The following is a 23,605-nucleotide window of genomic DNA, read 5'->3' on the forward strand; positions in this document are numbered from 1 at the left end:
TTTAATAATAATAATAATAATATGGTGATGTATTTGATGTTTTTTAAGCTAAATATAATTTAAAAATAATCTCAAATTAAGGGTTGTTTTAAATAAAATGCACTACAAATTAAAAATCTCACTTGGAATAAATTTGAAATTATTTGATGAGTAATGATATGAAAAATATAATGATAATAAAATGATGATATTAATAACAATTATGATGGTGATTGAATAATATAATAAATTAATAATTTTGTTTAAAGTATTTTACAAAACTTTATAGAGTATAAAATATTTTTTATCAAATAAATTAAGGTTGGAAATTAATAGTAAAATATTTTAGCTAACTAGTTTTTGTCTATATATATATATTAAACAAAACAAGCGGGGTCTAACGTCGTCTACCACCAGACACAAATTTTACGAGAGAAGACAAATGATGTAACAGCGTGTTAACCAATGGTTGCTTGCACAGCCTGCACACCAAACGTCCACACACCCACTAGCACCATCTTGTCAATAACTACAGTTTAGTGGCAATTAGTAACTATCAGCCCTTGCACCTTTGTATTTAAGAATTGCCTTTCTCCATGTTTCTGAATCTTTAACCCTATCATCACCTCCAAGAAGATAGCTTTGTGTTTTCTGTTCGATCATCATCGCCAAGGAATCTTTCGGATCCGTTTTTTAAATTGGGATTTTCAGTTTCTAGTAGAACACAGCAGTCAGAGAACCCCTTTGTTTTTCAAAGCTCCGGTAAGTTATTCTTGGACTTTCTGAGTCGATGTCAATTGCTCAATTTTCCTTTCTTTTTAGTTAGCAAAGTTTGAAACTGGCAACAAAGTCACAGCCCTTATCTCTTACTTTATATTTATCTTTCTTGATTGCTCATAGTGATAACTATTGAAGAAAACAAGAGTTTGAATGTATAAAAATTATATATTTCAAGTGGACTCTAATTTAACACTGCTGACATTTGGCGCAGAATATTTCAAGAACATGGTATGCATATGATGTGTGGAATATCAACGAACCAACCTTGTAGCTAAGCAGCCCTACGTGCAACACTTGTCTGATCATCAATCAGACATGATATGATTCTTTATCCATGTTAATTACCATGACTCTAGATCTTCCTGTTTCTTAAAAAATTGAAATCTTGATCCACAAATTGAAAGACTAGAAGAAGGAAGAAAGAAAGTGGTTTCTTGTTTTTTGGCAGATAAATTTCTTTATGCAATGGAACCTCCGGCGAGGCAGCAAATTTCCCGGCATAAGAAGATGACAAAACAGCTGACAGGGAAACGGGATGACACGCCGTTTCATTCGGTGGTGAGAGCTGGGAATTTGAAGCTGGTTAAGGAAATGATAGCTGAGAATCTTGGAGAAGCTGCAGAGTTGACTGTGATGTTGTCGAAACAGAACCAATCAGGAGAAACTGCTTTATATGTTGCTTCAGAGTATTCGCATGTTGATATAGTGAAGGAGCTGATTAAGTACTATGACACCAGTTTGGCTAGTCTAAAAGCAAGAAATGGGTATGATGCTTTTCACATAGCTGCCAAGCAAGGTGATTTGGGTAAGTACTGTTTTCAATTCTTGAAATCCCTTGCAAGAACTTATAAATTGGATTGGGGTTCATGTTGTGTGATTGTGTGCTGTTACTGTAATGCGCAGAGATAGTGAAAGTTCTCATGGAGGTCGATCCTGAACTTTCTTTGACCTTTGATTCATCAAACACTACAGCTTTGCATTCCGCTGCCTCACAAGGGCATGTTGAAGTAGTGAATTTCTTGTTAGAGAAATGTAGTAGCCTCGCTTTGATAGCAAAAAGTAATGGTAAAACTGCCTTGCATTCGGCAGCAAGGAATGGACATTTGGAGATTTTGAAAGCCCTTTTAAGTAAAGAACCTGGACTCGTGATTAAGATTGATAAGAAAGGCCAGACAGCTCTCCATATGGCTGTTAAGGGACAGGCTGTTGAGCTGGTGGAGGAGCTGATCATGTCAGATCCTTCTTTGATGAACATGGTTGATAATAAAGGCAACTCTGCTTTGCATATTGCAGTACGTAAGGGTAGAGATCAGGTATTCTAAGTTACTTTCCTCTTCTTTAGATTTTCTTTGCCCTGTTATCTTTGTTACCAAATATGAACTTTCACTTATGGTCTGTACGAGGAGAGGTTAATCAAGAACCATTTATATGTTATATCTATCATGTGATTTTATGAGTTGCTTTTGGTTCCATGTATTTTAGCTATATATCAACTTTAGACCAAATTTTTTCCTTATTGGTACCCATGTCTATGCTCAAGAACTACTATGCTTGACCTAAATTGTGAGCACCGTCTGCAAGACAAGTAAATCAGCCCTTTTGTGATGTTGCTAAATCAATATTTAGAGCAGAAGCCACTCTGTCATCTACCAAATTTGCCAAAGAATCCTTTTCTTTTCACAAAGTTGGGAAGTTTCTGACATTTATGTTGGTGCTATTTGCAGATCGTTAGGAAGCTACTTGACCAAAAGGGAATTGACAAAACAATTGTCAACAGATCCAGAGAAACCGCCTTTGATATTGCTGAGAAAAATGGCCACAGAGGAATTGCCTCTGTCTTAGAAGAACATGGAGTCTTATCTGCCAAATCCATGAAGCCTACAACTAAAACCGCCAACCGAGAACTAAAGCAAACTGTGAGTGACATAAAGCACGGGGTTCACAACCAGCTGGAGACCACACGGCTAACACGAAAACGCGTTCAAGGTATAGCCAAGAGGATCAACAAAATGCACACTGAAGGCCTGAACAATGCGATTAACTCAACCACAGTTGTTGCTGTCCTTATTGCCACTGTTGCGTTCGCTGCTATCTTCCAGCTCCCTGGCCAGTTCGCTGATAACCCAGATAACCTCGCTCCCGGACAGTCTGCTGGAGAAGCGAAAATTGCTCCCAAACCCGAGTTCATGATTTTCATCATATTTGATTCAATTGCTCTCTTTATATCATTGGCTGTAGTGGTGGTTCAAACTTCTATCGTTGTTATAGAGAGAAAGGCAAAAAAACAACTAATGTCCGTGATCAACAAGCTAATGTGGTTGGCTTGTGTGCTGATTTCAGTTGCATTCCTTGCACTCTCATACGTTGTTGTGGGAGCTGATGAGAAGTGGTTGGCACTATCTGTAACAGTCATAGGGACAATAATCATGGTAACAACAATTGGGACGATGGGTTATTGGGTAATTGTACAGAGAATTGAGACTTCCAAATTACGGAGATCATTAACAAGTAGGTCACGATCAGAGTCGATGTCGTTCATGGAAGAATCAGAGATTCTGGAAAATGACTTCAAGAAACTCTATGCAATTTGAGACTTTGTCCACCATTTTACGTCTTAGAGATGCGTACAACATTTTCCTCCTTGTATATATTCCTTTGTAACATCTTTTCAGCCTTTTTGCTCACTAGTGAAGCATGGAGATGGTAGATCTTCTGAAGATTTTAGAGGAGGAGGAGGAGGAGGGTGGTAACTTTTTCAGTTGAGAGGAAGGAAGTTAGTTGGCGACTCGGTTCTGTTCTCATAAATGACCTCTATCCATAAGTACATTTTCCCTTGAGATTTTTATCTTTCTCACAATTAAAAAATCTAACTTTTGATGCTTTATCGAGCTTCGGAGGTTGCTATAGAATAATAGAAGCTTCGTTGGTACGAAATTGGGTAAACTTGCTAGTATGGCTCTAAAAACTCTGTAATCTTTCTTATTCAGAATGCTAACACTAGCTACTGCATCATCCCTTAGTTCCACCTTTTTTATCGGATGCCCTCTCTTCGAGCATCATCAGCCAGCTCAATGCCACGCTCAAACTGTTGGAGGCTTATTGGCAATTGGCAATCGTATTTGATAATTCCTTGTCATTTAGCATTTCACTCTTAGGCAACTACAAGGAAAACAAACCTTTTAGGCAACTGTAAGGGAACAAACCCCAAGTTATCCCATCTTAATCCTAGATGAGTAAATATGATTCTTTGGACAAACTATTTCTCTTCTTTTTTATTTACCAGGATTGCTTGGCAGGGAGTCTAGTCAATGCTAAAAATGTACTGACTTTCTGCTGTTGAATGCTAAACAATTTCAACCCGTCCTCGATTCCTGATCTGTCACAAGGGCTTCCTGCAACATTTTGAAACCAGAAACCTTCCATGATCTGGCAGCATCATACAGGCTAGGGCACAATTCACCGAGTCAGTATTGAGCCAGATGGGGTATTGATTACTTTCTTGAACATCTTTCATGTGTCTGCTAATCCAATTTAATTATGAATTTCCTTTGGAAGCAAAATCATTACTACAAAGTTGGAGACTAGACGGAGTTAATATCTAATTAACACAATTTCCACAAATTACCTACCAATTTCAGTATTTTTGAAACTTATTTGTGAGAAGAAACTTTCTGCAGATGGTCAAGTTATGTTCCCTTTCCGATTCTTTCCACATGTACTATCCTTCTCTGTGAACAGTTTCCAAAACATTTCTTTTGCTTAATAGTCGGAATGCAGTGGCGTAGAGATGCCAAAAAGGGATCCAACACAAATGAGCACATGGGCCTGCTTTTAGGGTGGACTTGATTTTATAATTATGTTGTGCTGAGTTGAAATTGTTTCTGGTTGTTTTTCTAGTGTTTTCTGAATTCGTTCTAGGTTTTGTTAATATTCCTTTTACTAATCTTTAATAATCTCTAGTTTTACATATTTTTATTTTTTATTTTTATTTTTAACTAGTAAAATAATTTATATATATTAATTATATGATGATTACAATTAGTTAATCTTGAATATATTTATTTATTTATTTGAGTAATCAGCAGTTTCTTGAATTTATAATCATATTTTGTTGATTTAATTATATTAAGTATATTATTTTTTTGCTTTTATATACATTTATATGTGAATATTTTATATGTCTGGATATCACAATACTTTTCAAAAACTTCATACCAATAAGGAGCGGTTAGTTTATATGCACCTGGCATAATATAGTGACTAATTTTCCTATAATTTTCCTGGTTACAAACTTTGTTTATTATCAAAACCTTAGGATTTTTTTTTGTGATTTGACATGTATTTTGTTACCATACGTCAATGTGTGTGTATTTTAATTTAATATTTGTGATATATATTAAATATTAGTTTCTTGGTTGAACTCACTATTTATTAATATTATAATAAATATTATTTTTAAATTCTTAACTTTTGTTAGTAGGTTAACTTGAGAGTTATTACTATTTTATTTGTTGGTATTTTTAGTTTACTTTCATAAGATTTTTTTTTAATTTTTTAAATATTTTAAATGCTTCACTATTCTACTATTTTATTTAAAATTTAAATTTTTATATTGTAAAAGTATTATGCAGTATTATTTGATTTTATGAGTTTTAAAGAATAATATGAAAGTTTATAATAAATATATTTAAAACTTAGCCTAAGTAAAATATCTCAGGATACCGCTCATAGACGGTCACAGATCCGGAATTCGGATGGTGAAACGATGACTGGTCCCAGCAAAGCCACATTTATTCCTTCACAGTATATTAGGCATTTTGTATCTTTGAATGCTTGAAATTGATTAATTATGGGTTATTGGGTTATTCCTGGCTTCACTGCTGAGTACCTACACAAAAGATTGTTTCAATTCTTCAAGAAAGATGTGCATGAAGATCAAAAAAAGATAAAAAAGAAATTCAATTATAACCTCTGTAAATGTCAGTGACTAGTTGCTGAAACACTGCATCAGTGTTTCATTTCTTATTTACTGAAACACTTCATCAGTGACAATTTACCATGAAAGAATCTTTATTGAATTGTTGTGAAAATCGTTGAGATCAATGCTGAAACTGGGACACTAAATTAACACCAAACAATCGTACAAATTTGTTTAAAATTTCATCAGACTGCATTGCAAAGAAAACTTGAAACAAAAGCAGTGCGTAAAGTGCCATAAATCCCATATTCAATTGAAGAGGACAAAGCCAGAGAAATCATGTTCGTGAATGACTGAAACATGTGATGAATTACTTGTCAGGCAGCAGTATTCTGGCTGGCTTGTACCTTAAAAATGATAGATTTTGCAAGGACACGCGGAACCCCTTGGACACCCTTGCCATCGGTGGGGGAAGAAGTTTCTAGTTACATGCTTGTCTGTATTCTTAATGCCTAACATTATCGGCTAGTTGATTCAATACCAGGATATTGCCCTTCAATCTAGTCAAATATCAAGCTGGCATTCTCGTACGGATTCATGTTTAGTCGCAATCACAGGATAGATCAACAAAATGCATGAAAAGCTTTCTGCTTCTGGAATGGCCCATTTATCGTCAACTTGGGTACGTTACATTCCCAGCGCATAAGTATGTTCTTAGTAGCAAACAGTGAACATCCTGCGTCGACAATCAGTGGTATTGCTGTAACATACTTTGTTACTTGGTATCAAGTTGCAGTGGATCACACTACATTGCAGTGGGTTGGCATGCGTGCTATGAATCTGTCATCTATTCTTGTCTCCTAGGATCAAGGTATCCGGCTACTAGTGTTCGGTGATGCTAATGTTACCGAGTAAAATTTCGACTGTTGAATTTATCGGTTTCATTTATAGGAATAGGATCTACTAATTTGATCGATGCTTGAGATTTTCCGGGAAGAATATTTGGTTGGTAAAATGACCATTACTCTATTTTTAAGCATGATTCAAAATCCTCTTTCCCTCCCTCTGTCCCTCTATCAGGGGATCGCCTCTATCAAACTCATTTTATTTTCTGAATGCTTTCTCAAGGAAATTCACTCCGGATGGCTTTCCACTTTTCCTCAGTAAAGTGAAACGATAAAAAAGATGGTACTCCTCACTTTCATGCAGAGGCATATCATATCTTCCACAGTTCTGTTGAGAGTAATATTGATAGCCAATGCCCTCAAACATTCATTAAGAATCTAGTTGTCAAGGGAAAGGACCATGCATCAGGTTATTGACAAAAGGCTCAGATTTTTCAAAAAACACGGAACTAGAAAAAGATTTACAGGTAACTTTTTTGGAAAAGGTTTCTGGCACTTTTGGGAGGACTGATAATTGTGTTTCTTAGGTCTGCTTGTCCGATATCATCAAGAGAACATGACCTCTAAATTGGCTTCATTTGAGTAGAATTCAAGGTGGTTTGGCTCATTGTCAAACGTTAGTAGATAATTCCAAATGGTCCACAGCAATTCATCATTAGGAATAGTGTCCTTAGTGAATCATCTTACTTCAGCTCAACCCTACACAAGGCCAGCTCAATCAAAAGTTAAAAAAAAAAAAAATAGTGAAGAAGAAAAAGAAAATCCTCAAGCTTATATTGCAGATCGATTTTGGATTCATCTCACTCTGAAATAACTTCATAATTTATGCAACTACACTGACACTGGAAAGCACGCCTAGAATAGTGAGGGGGTTCCTATTGGCCTTTCCAATAGAAAATATAGTCTAGTGGATGATCTACACCATTGAACAACCTGAAAATCACACTGCTATAACCGAGACCCACTTTGAAAAGTTCAACAGGAAATGAGATATGGCGTCTCTCTGTCTGACCCCCCTTTAATTGTGAATTTCAAGGACTTCCGCAGTTATACGCCGCATAGTTTAGGCCTCTCATGATCCCCAGAAGCTGCAATTACTGGCGCAGACAATGAACAGACTCCAACTTCACTTGAAGTCTTTCTTGAACTAAACAGCTGCTGTGACCTTTTACAATGAGCAATCGCTCCCTCAATTGAACTCTCGAACTCTGAATTTGAACTGCTACTTCTCTTGAGCAACTGTAAGTCACAGAACCCATTTGAACTAAATGAAAAGGATGATGATGATGAAGAAGAAGAACCAGATGAGGATATGGACGTAGATGAGGATGAGGATGAGGATAAAGAAGACTTAGTTGTAGAATGCCATTGAATTGCCCCTGAGAAAGACCTCCTTTGACAACGAAAAGGGTCTTCAGCCATCTCTTTCTCAATGCTTCTCTTGAGGGCATTTGATATCTTGTATCTGCCATTATCAATATTTCCATATGGATTCTTCTTTGGTACCTTCATATTGATCATACAGTCCTGGCCTTTTGAAACAGCTTCTTCTTCTGTATTGCATGCTGCTTCAGCGCAGGATTCATCTGTGCAGCCAGACTTACCAAACAAAGACTTTAGGTATGCTCTTGAAGTTTTGAGTTTTTGACCAAGTGAGGATTGTTTTAGCTTCTTAGTCCATGACTTCTTTTGATGATCTCCAAGGAAACTGTTAGCTTCAGTTGGCCATTCAAAGAAATATTCATCTGGGTTTAGTTCACTGCTAATCACGCGAGATTCTGCCGGTGAGATATTGCAAGATTCCAATGGGGTATTGGTATTAGTGGAAGGTGTAGTGGAGCTATTAATGAAGGGAATGGCATAGTTTTCAGCAAAGGCTTCTTCTGTTTTATTGTTTAAGGTAGTGGTGGTGGGGTTTTGGAGGAGCTTTTGAACCATTAGCAAGCGAGGAGGGAGGTGGAGAGGGAGGAGTTTTCCCTTGTAGAAGAGTTCATCAGCTGAGGATGTTGTGGTTTCTCTACCATGAGAAACTGAAGACATTTGGAACTCGAACTCTCTGCTTCGTGATGGAGAGCTCATGGAGTAACAAATGAAGCTTGAAGAGGAGCTCAACTCCATGTCAATGTAGTCATCAGATTGGTCTGTAGCCATTTCATGTAGCATACTGTCTAAGAACTCTTTGTGTCTGTGTTGTTTTTGAGGGAAAGATGCTTATGGGGAGGTGAGCTTGATGGAGCAAGAAAGGGGGCAGAGCATCCTTTAAAGAGAAGAAGGTGCCAAGTTAGAAAATAAAAATTTATTGCAAGGATTTGTCAGATTTTTCGTTTTCTTTTTTCTTTTTTATTATCTCGAATAGTTCCAAATAATAAAATGCAGAAAATAAATGGAGTTTTCCCCTGGTAAGCAGTCAGCTACTGACCCATATGCATTGATACTCCTGCATCAAGATTTATGTGGATCCTATGAAGTTACTCTCTTTTTTTCTCAGGGGAAAGGGGGTGAAAGATGGTAGCTCTTTATCGAGAAAAATAAAGTTCTCTTATAAATTACACCCTTTTTTGTGCTATTAAATTACACTTTACCGGTCCTTTGTACTCAAATTCTACATTAAAATCACAATATTGTAGCATGGCAATTGCATTTTTTTCCATGTTTATACTATGGTGCTAATAAAGGACACGCAGGAGGGTAATGTTTCCGTGTTTCTTGTTTCTTTGCTTGCCAGCTAATTTTCTCTTCTTTTTTACTTTAGAACAATAGCATGGATTCATTTTCTTTGTTGGAAGTGGCCAACTTTTGACATTTAGTGAGCTTACATGGAGGTTGAACCACCTTATCAGATTTCAATAATGCGTGGATTGTAGTTAAGTGGATGGCCTTTCTGGAGCTCCTCATGCATGTTCTTTCTAGTCATCCATGCATGAATCATCCACTGCCGTAAACATACCTTGAATTTACAACAGGTTTTTGTTTCAGAAGGTGAGAATCTGTCACTACAAGAAGAGAAGATGGTGACAGTGGTCTTGGTTTTGTTGAAAGCTTCAATGCAAGTAGGACATGCAACATGAAAGTTTCAAAAGCGTTGAAGGAAACAATAGTACTGTGCTAGCTAGAACCGGCAAACAGATCAGGTCCCAGATGGAATCTTCACTGCTTTCACATTATGTTAAGCGATTTTGATCAGGAAGGTGAATCTACTTAGGACTCCTCGATGGATTATGAACGTAGGAGTCCTTCATCCACACCAGCCCCGACGCTACACGGTGGTGGGGTTTGTGGTTTTTACGGTGTGCATCTCACAGCCAATGAATTTGAGTTCTCCTCTCAGAAAACATGAGACATGGATGTTCCTTAAGAAATAATAAGAAATACACACGATGCCAAAAGAAACTGGTTAGTTTAATGTAGCAATATACTTGTACAATGTGGAACAGCTCTGAAACATCCACAAGCTTCTCTGCAACAAAAGTTTAAATTTGAAAAGGCCAGTGCACATCTCAAAACCTGGTTTTTTGCACTCACAATTCAATAGTGGAGACAGAGAGAGAGAGTCACAGAGGTCTACTATACTAGCACCTACATTTTAGTATTTTTATATTTCCAAAGATAACTGTTATGGGGCAGTATAATCTATGGCCATGGATCCTCGTTTGACTGGGTCAAACTAAGGAGAGGCTTTTCAACAAATCTCCCTTTCAGTCTTCGCTTATGGCTACTATTTTTGGAACTCGAACATGGGGCCATTTGACTTCCTTAGGAACAACCAGAAGGTCCAAACAATGACGACATTGAAGAAAGCAAAATATCCATCCGATGCTTGGATAAACGAGTGGCTTTGTCTTTCCTTCTAGTCTTCTTCCCTTCTTACCTCCACACCCTCTCCCCCGGGGGTTTGCGACCTCTTTCGATCTCTTTTTTACCTCGATTTTTAGATGTCTCGATGTGTTTAATGAAGATAAGATTGAATTATATTTTCTCTCCTTTTGTTCTTTCATCATTGTTTATATATTGAAATTACATTACTTTTTATCAAGTTCATATCCAGATTAATGATTTTTACGCTTTCTTTTCTTCTAACACTCAAACCCTCCGTGGCACTATGAGTAACAATCTTAAATATATGTTTTAATATATTTTTCATATAAAAAATATTTTACACAATTTTAAATTATTGAATGAAATTTTAAAATATAATTTATACTATTATCTAACACATTTTTTTAAATAAAAATCTTTGAAGTTTAAAACTTATATATATTCATATTATTTTATATTTAATTTTTATTAAATAAATAAAAATAATAAGACTTATGATTATCAAGATTTTATTATTATATTAAAAAAATTCAATTAAATAACTTAAAAGTGAAATCTATAAATTATTGAAGTTTTCAATGGTAATGCTGTATGAATTTAATAACTGGTCTCATTAGCAGTTAGCATTCACAAACTGCCGCCTTAATCTATTTATGATTAGTTGGATTGGACATGATGCTCAGGGGAATAATTCCCTGCATGAGATAAACCTGTCGTGATGCACCATAGCACATAAGATCACGTGATGATCCTCTGACGACCACACTCGAGTTTACCTTTTCTTTGCCTTTTCACGTTTCACACTAACGGGACTTTTACCTACCTGGCCGTGGGGTGTGAATAGTACGGCGTCCATGCACACTGGCGCAAGATTAGTCAGTCACTGGGGGCAGTTAGTAAAAGGAAGCCGGAGATCATGCCACACGGCAGAGATAAACAAGTTTCAAGGCAAGGCAAGCCCAGTGGGATGTCCCTTTTGGAAGCTGCCTTTCCAAGTGGATTTTAACGGTACCGCTAGCTGAAAGTTCTTTTCTTTTCAATTATAGACCCCCTAGCTATTTGTACCGTCGAAAGTTTCAATTCATGAGTGCTTCTTCCTTCCAATGATTGTTCCATGAAAAAAAAAAAGCAATAAATCTCACGGTCCACGTCCACCTCAATCTTCTTCATGGAAGCAAATGTCAATATCCCATTACTGGAGAGGGCGAGGCATCGGAATCCTTTATTACGACCAGGCTAGCTGCAATGCCAGGCCAGACAGACACCTCGTTTGATCTGAGGACCCTTGCGCCTCCCCTCGCATCAACACAGAAAGAGGAAGTTGCAACTTGCAAGGACCCAGTAGTGTTTCTAATGGAGTCATCTTTTTTCCAATCAAAAACTCAAGTGTTTCTTCAACAGAGCCACTAACAATACATAGCCCACTCCACTGTAAGAGGACGGAAATGCAAATAATCATCTGGGTATTTCAGTGTTGTGATTACATTTGCTTAGGGTTATGGTATCTGCATTTCATTATCAAAAGAGGAGAAGATCTACAGACTTCCCGAGTGATATTTCAGTGCCTATATACTCTCAATAAACTTGAATCTGCCGAGGAAATACAAGCTTTCTTTATCCAAGCATTGCTATAAGATTACGGTACTGAGTACTGACGAGATTCACAGCAATTAAGATAAACACAAGGATGAGAGAGAAATAAAAAAGAGGGTTCTTATAATTTTTTCATGAGATTGCAATTTGATTTTCTATTTCATCATCTCTCTTTCTCTCTTCAAAATATGAGTTTATAAAATAACTAAACATATTTACTCTTGGAGCACCATATAATTTTCCTATAAAAATGCGCCGTCTTCAGGCCAGGCCAAGCTTGGAAGGGTCTCCAAAGCCAAAGCCCGCCTAGCCTTCCTTTTCTTTTTAAATAGATAAAAAAAAAATGTGTCGTCAAATAATTCAGGAGCTTAAAAAGTCAGGTTTTGACTACTTGGATTAAAAAAAAAAAAAAAATTCTCAACTGTTTTTTCAACGTGAAAATACTTGAAAACACCCCCATGAAATCAATAAATCGTTAACTTTAAAACAAGTCTAAAAATAAAGTCATCTCAAATTAAAAAAAAAAAATTCAAATCTTGATCTTTAGACTTTTTTCTTGCGAATTCTAAAAAAACATGTTTTTTTGGTTTCAGTTTTTTTTTTTCTTAAACTGTCGGCATCTAGTTAAATTTGAAAATCTAAGTTAAACCTTTAATTTTTAATAATATACAAATATTAGATACCATCAACCCAAAAAATACTAGAATCCAATCGACAAAAAAGGAAATCCAGTAACAGTACCAGACTAAAAGACCTTTTTTTCTTTGCAATGTAATTGTAATTAGAGTACAAATGAGAACAAGCAATGTAAGAAGCCAGAAGCTTTTCCGATTGCAACTCAAAAGCCAAGAAATGGCAGACCGCATGTACAGGTAGAAGCAACAATGGAAACGCTATCACCAAAATCACAGAAGCTTTTGTTAACATGGGAATTTTTAAAGTACCTCTTTTAACTTCTAATACAGGATGCATTGCTTACAAATCGTACACCAGGGCTGCGAAATGAAATAGTTTAACACAGTTACACAGCATCACTTCTGGCAAAAAAAATATATATATATTGAGACGAATGGAAGAATCTTCATCGTATCTGTACTTTTGTGGACATTTCAATCCACTTATCATCTTGTTGGTACAAGGAAACCATTTCTGTGTAAGATAAACTAAATCTCAATATCTGGCAGTGGCACTTTCCAAAAATTCCATGAGTTGTAATCTTCCTGCACATATAAGAGAGTCGAGATCATTCAACATATTGTGGAGTAAAACCAGTATTGGAGCATGTGAACATTCATCCTGTGTCCTGTCTTGACCCTTTTTATTTCTTTTCTTTCACCCTTTTCATACTGCACAATGTGAGTTCGCTTAAGTATATGCTTACCTGCTCGGCTAACGATGTAGGGGGGAACATATCATTGACCAGCGTGTGTAAAGATGTGTAGGATTTCACATCGATGCGATGACTAATGGCCACCTCACCCTGTCAGTTTACGAGAAGTTATTAGCAATAAAAAAGAAAGCAGTAGAAGTAAATCCTACATGGTAGGCCATCAAAAAGGAATATTAGTAACAAAAATCCAAACCTTTGGGTTTATAATAAATATTTTGCCCTTAGGGATCCCAATTTTTCGGTAACTAAGCTCATCGGTATCTCTATTTCCGAAGCCCGCATAGAATGGGTTGCAATCAGTAGGAAAGAGTCTTTTAATATCCTACAAAACATGAAATTCAGGGCTTATTTTTAGTTTGGAATGAGATGCAAATGCTCACTAAAAGTGATTCCACGTCCATAGTGGTTTTGCTCTTTCAGAATTACCTCTAAACACGCAATCTTGAACTCATGAGGAGCTCTTCTTATTACTGATAACCATGCAAAGCAAGAACATATATCAGAGATGAGTCAGAGTATCATTTAAATGGGAAAAAGATGTGGAATATAAAGTACGTAGAAGATGCAGACTATATCAAGCTGGCAGCGTGGATACAAATTAAAACAGCAAAGAAACAAACTGAGATGGAGGGAGTAAGATTTTTCCACCAAAGGGTCAATAATGCAATTGTGAATGGACCAACAGATGGTGCATGGCCTCAAAATGGTGGAGGCACCCTGAGGCCAGGCTCATAAAATTCATGTTTCTGAAGTAACACAACTAAAAGTACAATATCGCCACACCTGAAAGTGCAGAACTGCTTTATTAGTTGCAGAAATAGCAAATCACGTTTTTATTCTTGCTGTTCTCTTTTTTTTAATCGTAGCTCTTCTCTCACTTTGGAAGAATGGGATATGAAATGTTGTCATTGATGTCCAGTTATAGCAGTGCAAAATCAAATATTCATGCACTTTAACACCCATTATGTGCACACCCCCACACACAAATGCATATTTCAACATTTAGATTCTGCACATTCCATGATTTCCTCATTATGAAGATGGAATCATCAATAACTGTATCATAAAATTTATTGGAAGATAAAGCAATTCCATAGAACTGATAGTTTTTGAAGAAGACCCTACCTTCTCGGTATAATGAGGGAAACAATCCATCAGGTGAAATAACAACAGGTCCATTTGGTAGGGTTTTTCCATCCTGCAAGCAGAATAAAAGGCCACTAATCAGTAAAATGCAATGCAATCCAGCAGCATCATAGCTATAACCTCTGTGAACCCAGTATAAAGCAACAGAAGAGACAGACTGCGCAAGAGGGAAAAGACAGTGACCAAGACAGGACAGCCAATGATATGATATGAATCATGAAAGAATATTGGTTTCAGAAAAGATCAGGAATGAGCCCCTTCATCAGAACTCAAAATATTGCATGATATGTGATGCAAGCTAGAAACTCAATCTTAGTGCCAACAAATTCTAGCACATTGATTCCTCTGGATCTGACTATTAGTAGCTTAGTCATCAATAAAGCCAAAGAACCTCCCACACCCAATGCTAAAATAAGTAAACAAGGAATCAATATTTATACCTGCTTTACGTTGAAAAGAAAACTTCTGGTTAAATATGCCTGAACAATTGCACGTGCACTCAGAAACAATAGCTGATATCCATTCTCCTGCATAAATGCATAATTAAATATTTAATGTCCATTTACTAAAAAAACACTATTTGTTCATAACATGCCCAATGCAATTCAATGATCTAAAACATGGAGCAAATCCAAACACCATGCATAGCGATAACATTTGTTGTTAAAAAAAAGGTGCAAGGAAACAGAATAATCAACAGATTAAATTACTAAAGCTTAAATGGGTAGCATGTGCTGTTCGCATGAATTACATTTCACTTTACTATTACTGGTTTAAGTAGCAAGCCCTGTGCATGAAATACGTCCCTTTAGAATTTGATATTTAGAAAGTCTGCTTGCAAAATAAACAAACAGCATAGAAATTCAATCTAGCATAAGGAGGATGGACTAAAGGAATAGGGTCATAACACGGTAAGCAGATGTTATGCGTCTTTTTTATTCTTGTTAAAAACTTTAGCCCAAATAAATGATCCATGAAGCTGGCCCTAGTAGTTTGTGATTGATGATCAGTTTTGTTATTGACACAAGTGATGACATGTAACAAGACAGTTCTTGTATCAAAATTAGAAGTATATGATATACTAAATACACAACATACTTCCCTTAGACAAAATTTCCTTCACTTTCAAATATTGTTCACACATTGGCAGAGCATTGAAAATTCATTTTGCAAAAAAAATTAGCAACCACTGGTTAGCAAAGATTGAAAGGAGAATGATACCTTAATGGCACAAAAAAGTTTAGCTACTCCAGATTGTGTCCAGTCCTTTCCAACCAAGGGCATGAACTGACCCAAAACATCAGACCTGGCAGGAATTATCAAGTTAATACCCCACAATCAAATCTACAATAAACCGAAGAAAACCTAAAGTACAAATTTACAGTTGATCGGTTTGTACTGTATCATTGCTAGGAATGCTTGTGGATGCTCTGTGACAAAATTAATCATGGAGGATGAGCTTTTTATTCCCATAAGAAATGAAATTTTCCGTTTTGCCTTTTATTTTTCAATAAGCTATTACCTTAACCATGTCACTTTAGCTTGAGACACTGAGGCTAGACTATGAAAATAAGGCTTGTTAGCAGATAAACTATATGTTAGCATGATGTAGGTTTATTATCGTTATAATAAAACATATTCTCCATTAAGCTTTATATGGCGCACAGAGAGAGACAGATCATGTAGCAAAACAAAATCACGTTGACATATTACAAGGAAATGTCATATTGCACTTCATTCAGAAAGTGATAGGAGGGTTAGTAATGTAATTTTATTAAGATCTAACACAAAGTGAAACACATTCAATATTTCAATTCAAAAGATCATGCCCAAATTCATTCCATTAAGTTTCCACCATTCAGTAAACTTTAATGATACATGCACAATCACGATGTCCACAATGCAATTCGGTATCAAATATTTCAGCCAAGTAATTCAAGCTGGGCTGTCAGGAGCCTTACTTGGTAATTGTTCCATCCACATCTGAAATTACAATTCTTGCATTCCACTTCCACAAGTAGATATGACAATCGACCTGTTAAAAATGATTTTGACTTAGCAGCTGAAAATGAGTAACATGAATTGGTAGTTGCTCTCATTTATTAATTTTTATATTGAAAAATAATGCTACATATGGACCAACCTGTTGTGTACCCAGAACCCTAGTCGAGAAACTGAAAGTTATCATATTTTGACCATCTTTCAGATTCAATGATGCTATCTGCTCACTAGTTGGAATATTTGTCCTTATAACCTGCTTGTGAGGAGACACAGACCCACCGTGGGATGCTGAAGTTGATTCAACATTTGTGTTTTGCATTCCAGATTCAGAATCAACAAATAACTCTTCACTTGATGATTCTCTGCTTATCTGGACCCTTCTAAATGGAATAGGCCAAAGCCTCCATATGCGGCTAGATGATGCAGAACTAATCACAGCAACATGATCCCTTTGTGCAACTGTTTCATCCAGTTCCACAGGAATGGCATCCTTGGGCTCAGCAGGTAGATCCAAACCAAATGCTACCATTCCAAGCACAACAGGAGCAGCCTTTTCCCACATGAAGTACTTCTGTCCATATCTGATTATTAAGTTTTCATTCTTGATAATTGACGTTGCAGAATTTTTAAATTCCTCAGCAGATACAAAATGTGCTGCAAACACTTCAGCAGCAGCGTCCAAGCCCATACCTGCATGGAGTTCCTTCCCACACAGGGAGATCTCAAACCCTACAAAAAATTATGATGAAAGCAAAAGTTTAAACAAAAGCTTCACACTCTAAACAGACCAAGCTCAAACTACAGTTACAGACTTTGAGATCCAGAATACAACAAATAACTCCTTACCTTTGCTTGAACAAGTTTGCATCTCTTCAATGGAGATTGCTCTCTGCAGTTCCACAGTCTCGCTTTTACTTGACTCATCCTTGGGAACAGGTCTATGCAAACTGCTATTTGACCCAACACACACTGTGGATATGTGATGAGACTCTTCACCCTTCTCATCTGAACTGTTAACAATGCTAACAGAAATACAAGTGCTGTCAGCACCTAAATGTTCTGTCCGCGAAGCATTTTTATCTGTTGCTTCGAGTTCAACCAGCAAAGTAGGTGACCCATGAAGTCCATTAGCATTACAGCCATTGTCTGTGAATTCACCAAGATCCCCATCAGTAGTTTGATCAGCTGCTGGAGGACTACAAGGAGACTCCTCACGTGAATCTTTTTGCACCTCAAGTGAAGAATCCATTTCCTCAAGATCAGCAATTCCAGCCTGTTTGGCCCATTCTGGTATCGCCGAGCAGCTTTTGAAAATATCTACCCTATTTATCCTAACAGATGTATCTGAATCGCTTTGTGCCAGAAGATCTCCTTCTGATCTAGAAATGTCCTGAATTTCTTGATCTTGACATGCATGTTCGTTATCACCCTCACAAACCTCCGGTTGGCAAATGTTATCACCATTACCAGCACTGTAAGCATTATCAGATGCAACATTTGATGTAGATGCATTCAGCGTATTGATGTAATTAGCAGCCCATGAATCATCACCTGAATTAAACTCCTCAGTGTCATCACCTCGGCCCAGATGGAACTGAGGGGTGCATAATTGCACATTCTCGGTATTTTGTTCTGATTCCAATACAGGGGCCGTTAGAACATGACCATCCACACTCACCAGGATCACTTCTGAATGTGAACGTTGTGAAATTGCAGGATGCTCGCCATCTAAACCATCGTATCTGTTAGAACCATACTCTGATAACTCAACTGAATCATCCAGAGAGGGTTGCTCATCTTCAAGTTCATAATACCTCCGGTCACCATCAGATTCTGCCCTCTGAAGTCGTGCTGCACCCAATGAATCATCTTCCTCTCGCAGCTGAATCACCCTACAATCGGAAACACTATGCTCAAGCCTAGAAATTCCAACAACGTTATTATCAACAACATCACTAAAACCAACACTGATATCTTCATTCGACATTGCCATGCTATCAGAATCCTTTATTACCCCATTTGCCTCACTTCCTTTACCAGGCTCAACCTCCTTTATGAAATAAGCTTCACCAGAATTATCAAGATACATGTGAAAATTAGCTTCAACACCATTGACGTTTATGCGGACAATCTTCTCAGCTCTCTTAAGAACACCCTGAAATTTCCCAAATCGAACATACCATGGGGTACTTAGAAATGTCCCGTCTTGCTGCTGTACCACAATAACATCAACAGCCCCACCGAAGGGATGAAAAGGGGTTGCCACCGAGTTTACACCTTGCGAAATTAAACTACCCACTTTCCCAACAACATTCATTTGGTGATTCTGGTCAAATCCACCAATAACCTCAACAATCACAATATTCCAATAAATCCTCCTTAAAATCACTCCCTAATCTTCTTTCTTCTCTTTTCACTTCAAGATTCCAACCAAGATCGAATATATATTATTCCCGCCAAGGCACGGAATGATAAGTTTTCTTTTATTATGCAGAACCTGCATTCAATTTATAAATTCCAAGTAAATAAAGCATCAACTGACCAAAAAAAACCCCTTAAAAGGAGAATAAAATCCAATTCTCCATTTAGCTATTGGGAAATGAAATTCGCATTCGGTCAACAAATGTCACAAGAAGAGAATCATGAATAACTAAAAAGATTCCAAATTCGATCGATTTCTCCGCAGCCAAACGGAACATAAAACCTTACTCTCCCTCCAACTAAACAAATCAACACGAAAAGGGAAAAAGAAATGAAAAAAGAATTAAAACTACAGCAGGCAATAAAATTAGAAAGAAAGCCAAAACAAAATTCTTGAATCCAACTTACAGAAAAAATCCGGAAAAAATCCTTAGAATCAACCAATCGATCATACAGCTCGAGAAAAAACGGAGCCAATTTGATGATAAGTACTTAAAAATTTATCACCTCGATCGGGGAAGTTTATTTAATTTTATGAATTTGTGAGGTTTTTTTTTTTTTTGGGGGGGGGGGGGGGGTCTAATTTTCTGTTGTGTTTAACATTGTTTTATAAATCCTGGGCAAAAAAGATTCTTGGAGCTTGGAGGATTTATATTTTCGTTAGGATAGCAAAGAATAGTAAATTGGGAAAAACACAAGAGATGAGTAGCAATGGACTTGTCAAAGCAATAAATAGGTAATCCTGATTTCGAGTTGTGTAATCGGTCTGCGTTTTGATTTAAATTACGAGAATGATCCTCTCGACGATGAGTTTTAAAATTGATGAGTGTAGGGGCTATTTTGGGAGTTGAGTTTAACTTTTCAGTCTTGCTTATCGAGCTATGATAGGTAGTTAGGTAGATGTCTCCGGATTTGAATGGGAGGCTGTCGCCGGACCACCGCCTCGTTGTTGTCCCCCTCTCGAAGCCAACAATATTTATTCATTGGAGGATTATTATTTTTCTCTAAAAAAAATAAAGATGAAATATTCGAGGGCAGTCCAGAAAATAAATGTTATTTTTAAAAATATTTTTTATTTAAAAATATATTGAATTAATATTTTTTTATTTTTTAAATTTATTTTTAATACTAATATATTAAAATAATCTAAAAATATAAACAAAACTTAAAGATAGATTTGACAATTTTCCCTATCACATATAATTTGTACATGCATTAGATATCTTGAAAGAGCAATTTATGCTTCCGTTAAGAGAAAGTATTAATTTTAGACAAATTAAAAATTGAAATAATAATTCAAGAAAATGAATACATGACGACACCTTATTGTTTTTGCAGCCTTCCGACAACTAATACGGATATCAATGTTTGAGGATAGTGATTACTTTAGGAAACCCATTGAAATTATCTAATACGGTTTGTTAATTTATATATTATTTAGATAATTGTTAGCTAATTTCGAGTAATTGAAACAAATGTAGATATAAAATTATAATTATAAATTAAATATATCTAATATTTTCTCAAAATTACTAGAGAAACAAGAAATGGGCTCACCATGTTGGAGTCATGGGTGTCGACATAAATGCTTATCACATTTATGTTGTGGGTGACACTTGTAAATCCAGGAAAGAGGCCATCAAAATTAGGTAACGATACATTGTTTTTGTTTTTATATTTTAAGAGTATTTTAAAAAAAATTATATTTTTTTATTTTTTTCTTTAATTTAATACTTTTTTGATATTTTAATATTATTTTGATATATTGATATTAAAAATAATTTATTTTAATATATTTTTAAATAAAAAATATTTTAAAAAACAAAAACTACTATAGAATAAAAAGTGTTCCATCTTTATCTTCCACTGTCCAAGGTATTTCATTTTCAAAGTTCACGCAATTACACGGGCAATTATAGTTTCGAAGTGTGATAATAAATTTTTAAGTATTTTTTATTTAATAATATATTAAAATAATAATTTTATTATTATTTTAAAAAATTTATTTTTAATATGATTAAAAAATATTTAAAAAATTGAAGTTAAAACAAAAAACTTTTAATTTTTTTCAAAATCATTTTTGAAATGTAAAATCAAATAGACTATTCTTTTATTTTGAAGCAAGATATTTTTTTATTTTTTAATGGAAAACAAATATTAAAAACAAATTAGTTAAAGATATTTTTCAATCAGCTGATAAAAGCTCAATTTAAAAAAAAATATTCTCTAAAAATTGAAGAAAATATATTTTTTTGTACTTGACTCGTAATATATTTACCAAACCTCATAACTTAGTCACCATCACCTCCGCTAACCCATGCCATCTACCACCATCGATGCAGTTAGAATCACCAACTCATTACAAATATAGCTGCCGCTTTATTACCACCCCGCCATAGCTACACGTCAGCCACCACCATTGATGCCCTTATAATTATAATCTTATATTTATTTTATTGCTTTCACACCATAACCCTTCAACTTTGAGTGTATTTATTATTTAGAATTGTATCAGCAGTTATAGTTTTAAAAAACAATTATTTAAAAATATATTAAAATAATATATTTTTTATTTTTTAAAAATTATTTTTATATCAGCATATCAAAATAATTTTAAAAAATTAACTTTTACAAAAATAAAATTTAATTTAGATAAATATAATTTACACTAAGTTTCTAAAGAGGCTCATCATTTCCATTATTATCACAACAATCATCGTCAAGATATCATCACTACTATTTTATTCACCACAAAAACTTGCAATTAATTAATACTTTCAATCACCTACTAACTTTCTTAACATCATTATTATCATCACAGTATTCATTATTATTTTATTTTAAAACAATTAGGATTACAACCATCATTTTATAACATTGTCACCATAGTTAATGTGACAATAACATCATGTTACAATGTTGTTATCATCATAATTATTATTATCTTAATTATTATTATTATTATTATTATTATTATTATTATTATTGCTTTCATAATTGATATTATAATTTTCCTCTTTGTTCAAAAGGCACTCATAAAAAATATTTTATTTTTTAAGAAAATATTTTTCATAAAATATACAAACCTTTTGGTATGATTTATATTAAAAAAATTATTTTAAATCATAATTTAAAGTTTTTTTTCATAAATAACTTGTGATTGTTAAGAAATTGTCTTGAAATAATCTTTGTTTTTCATTTTTCAAGAGAGTATTTTTCATTAAATAAAAAGCCTATTTTGAAATAAACTTTTGATTTGAAATAACTTTTTTTTTTTAATATGGTATGCGTTAAAACTCATATGTCAAGATTTTTTTTTGTTAAGGCAAAATTCTGACTCAATTTCACAACAAACTTTTTATTTAATTTAAGATTCATGGTTAACTAAACAAACGTTTAAGTTAAAAGTGAAAGACACACTGAAACCAAGATTTAAAGATAACATACCCTTAATCCTGCTTGTTTTCAACACAACACACGCCATCACCTTCACAGTCAAACCCCTCTGCTTTACACAACCGCGATCCAGAAGGGTACAGTTCTCATACGTGTTTATTCGTATAAAGTTTGTTAAGAATATTTGTCACATTCATCTTTATCCTCTGAGCTTGTGCCTTGAACTCCAATAAATAACTCGAGATTTGTATAGTATTACAATTCATGCCATTATGCATGTTAGTATAATTTTTTTTAACTTTTTTTTTCTATATAAAAAGTCGTGTACAAGCTAAAAAAACCAAAAAAACATCAACAAAATATACTTGTGTATGTTGAACCAAAAAAAATGCAAAACAAAAATTAATTAAATAATTATTTGTTACGTGTACAATATCTTAACTATAAAAAAGTATTTTAGTGATTTTCCATGTATTGTTTATGATAAAATAGCTAACATAAAATATTTTATTGAGTTAATTTATAAATGAATTAAAATATCAGGACTAACTCGGAACAGCAAATCCAACCATAAAAAATGGATTATGCGTTGGTGAAAAAAAAAAAAAACAACAAACAACAGTTACGAGTGGTGAAGTATGAAAAATAAAAAATAAAAATAAATCATGAATAATAATGACAGAAATAAACATGAAAGATAGTAGCGCAAGCATGCCACGAAGCAATGCTAGTTCTATATGTCTTGAAGCAAAAGTGAAGCACAAATTAGTGCACGTGCATGACATAAAATAAATGCAATAGAGCGCAAGAAGGGCATTTGGGAATTGGTTTGCATAACTCAGTATCAGTTGGCATTTGTATGTTGCGAATGAGGACAACATTAATAAATGAATAGGGATGTCGTAGAAATAAAATAGACCTTGGTATACATAAGTAGAATATTATAGATGGGTGGCCTGGCTATATCACGAATTTATTAATTTTTTTTGTGACAGGAAAAATATTAAGAAGATGTATATTTATTTTTTTAAAAAATTAAGATTTTAATCATTAATTTGAAATTAAAAAAATTTAGAAGCAGTAAAAAAAAGTTCAAGTCGAGCATAACAAACCTATTAAATTCATAACTTGAAATATGATATCAGTGTAACTCTAGAGAAAGAAAGGTAAAAAAATAAAAAAATATTAACTTTCAAAAAAAATTAAAAAAAATCCTTTAAGTATTGTTTCAAATCAAATATCAGATGATAAAATTAGTAA

The 23,605-nt window shown here is 34.8% G+C and overlaps 3 protein-coding genes across 3 annotated transcripts; 1 reads left to right on the forward strand and 2 right to left on the reverse strand.

Annotated features, from left to right (window-relative positions):
- Positions 1 to 470: 470 nt before the first annotated feature.
- LOC105122054 (ankyrin repeat-containing protein At5g02620) lies at positions 471 to 3,767 on the forward strand. The gene is made up of 4 exons (XM_011020960.1): positions 471 to 741; positions 971 to 1,564; positions 1,663 to 2,072; positions 2,484 to 3,767. The coding sequence occupies exons 2-4, from the start codon at positions 1,225 to 1,227 to the stop codon at positions 3,348 to 3,350; spliced, it is 1,617 nt and encodes a 538-aa protein (XP_011019262.1). The 5' UTR covers positions 471 to 741; positions 971 to 1,224; the 3' UTR covers positions 3,351 to 3,767.
- Positions 3,768 to 7,335: 3,568 nt separating this feature from the next.
- Positions 7,336 to 8,896, reverse strand: LOC105122056 (probable membrane-associated kinase regulator 4). Its single transcript, XM_011020961.1, has one exon. The coding sequence runs from the start codon at positions 8,743 to 8,745 to the stop codon at positions 7,630 to 7,632; it is 1,116 nt and encodes a 371-aa protein (XP_011019263.1). The 5' UTR covers positions 8,746 to 8,896; the 3' UTR covers positions 7,336 to 7,629.
- A 3,833-nt stretch (positions 8,897 to 12,729) lies between these two features.
- LOC105122057 (phosphatidate phosphatase PAH1-like) lies at positions 12,730 to 19,492 on the reverse strand. The gene is made up of 11 exons (XM_011020962.1): positions 19,358 to 19,492; positions 17,375 to 19,025; positions 16,671 to 17,257; positions 16,489 to 16,562; positions 15,749 to 15,833; positions 14,968 to 15,054; positions 14,507 to 14,579; positions 13,808 to 13,851; positions 13,575 to 13,703; positions 13,373 to 13,471; positions 12,730 to 13,211 (listed from the first exon to the last, which is right to left on the reverse strand). Exons 2-11 carry the CDS (start codon positions 18,843 to 18,845, stop codon positions 13,155 to 13,157), a joined length of 2,706 nt encoding a protein of 901 aa, XP_011019264.1. The 5' UTR covers positions 18,846 to 19,025; positions 19,358 to 19,492; the 3' UTR covers positions 12,730 to 13,154.
- Between the last annotated feature and the right edge of the window lie 4,113 nt (positions 19,493 to 23,605).

The sequence above is a fragment of the Populus euphratica genome, unplaced genomic scaffold (genome assembly GCF_000495115.2).
Source record: "Populus euphratica unplaced genomic scaffold, PopEup_1.0 scaffold19.1, whole genome shotgun sequence".
Lineage (NCBI taxonomy): Eukaryota > Viridiplantae > Streptophyta > Magnoliopsida > Malpighiales > Salicaceae > Populus > Populus euphratica.

Excerpts from the sequence above, each read along its gene's own strand:
- LOC105122054 (XM_011020960.1), top strand. The coding sequence starts at position 1,225 with ATGGAACCTCCGGCGAGGCAGCAAATTTCCCGGCATAAGAAGATGACA. Across the intron at positions 1,565-1,662 it reads TGCCAAGCAAGGTGATTTGG|AGATAGTGAAAGTTCTCATG; the intron begins GTAAGTACTGTT and ends TGTAATGCGCAG. Across the intron at positions 2,073-2,483 it reads TACGTAAGGGTAGAGATCAG|ATCGTTAGGAAGCTACTTGA; the intron begins GTATTCTAAGTT and ends TGCTATTTGCAG.
- LOC105122056 (XM_011020961.1), bottom strand. The coding sequence starts at position 8,745 with ATGCTACATGAAATGGCTACAGACCAATCTGATGACTACATTGACATG.
- LOC105122057 (XM_011020962.1), bottom strand. The coding sequence starts at position 18,845 with ATGAATGTTGTTGGGAAAGTGGGTAGTTTAATTTCGCAAGGTGTAAAC. Across the intron at positions 17,258-17,374 it reads GCAAACTTGTTCAAGCAAAG|GGTTTGAGATCTCCCTGTGT; the intron begins GTAAGGAGTTAT and ends AATTTTTTGTAG. Across the intron at positions 13,704-13,807 it reads TCAAGATTGCGTGTTTAGAG|GATATTAAAAGACTCTTTCC; the intron begins GTAATTCTGAAA and ends CATGTTTTGTAG.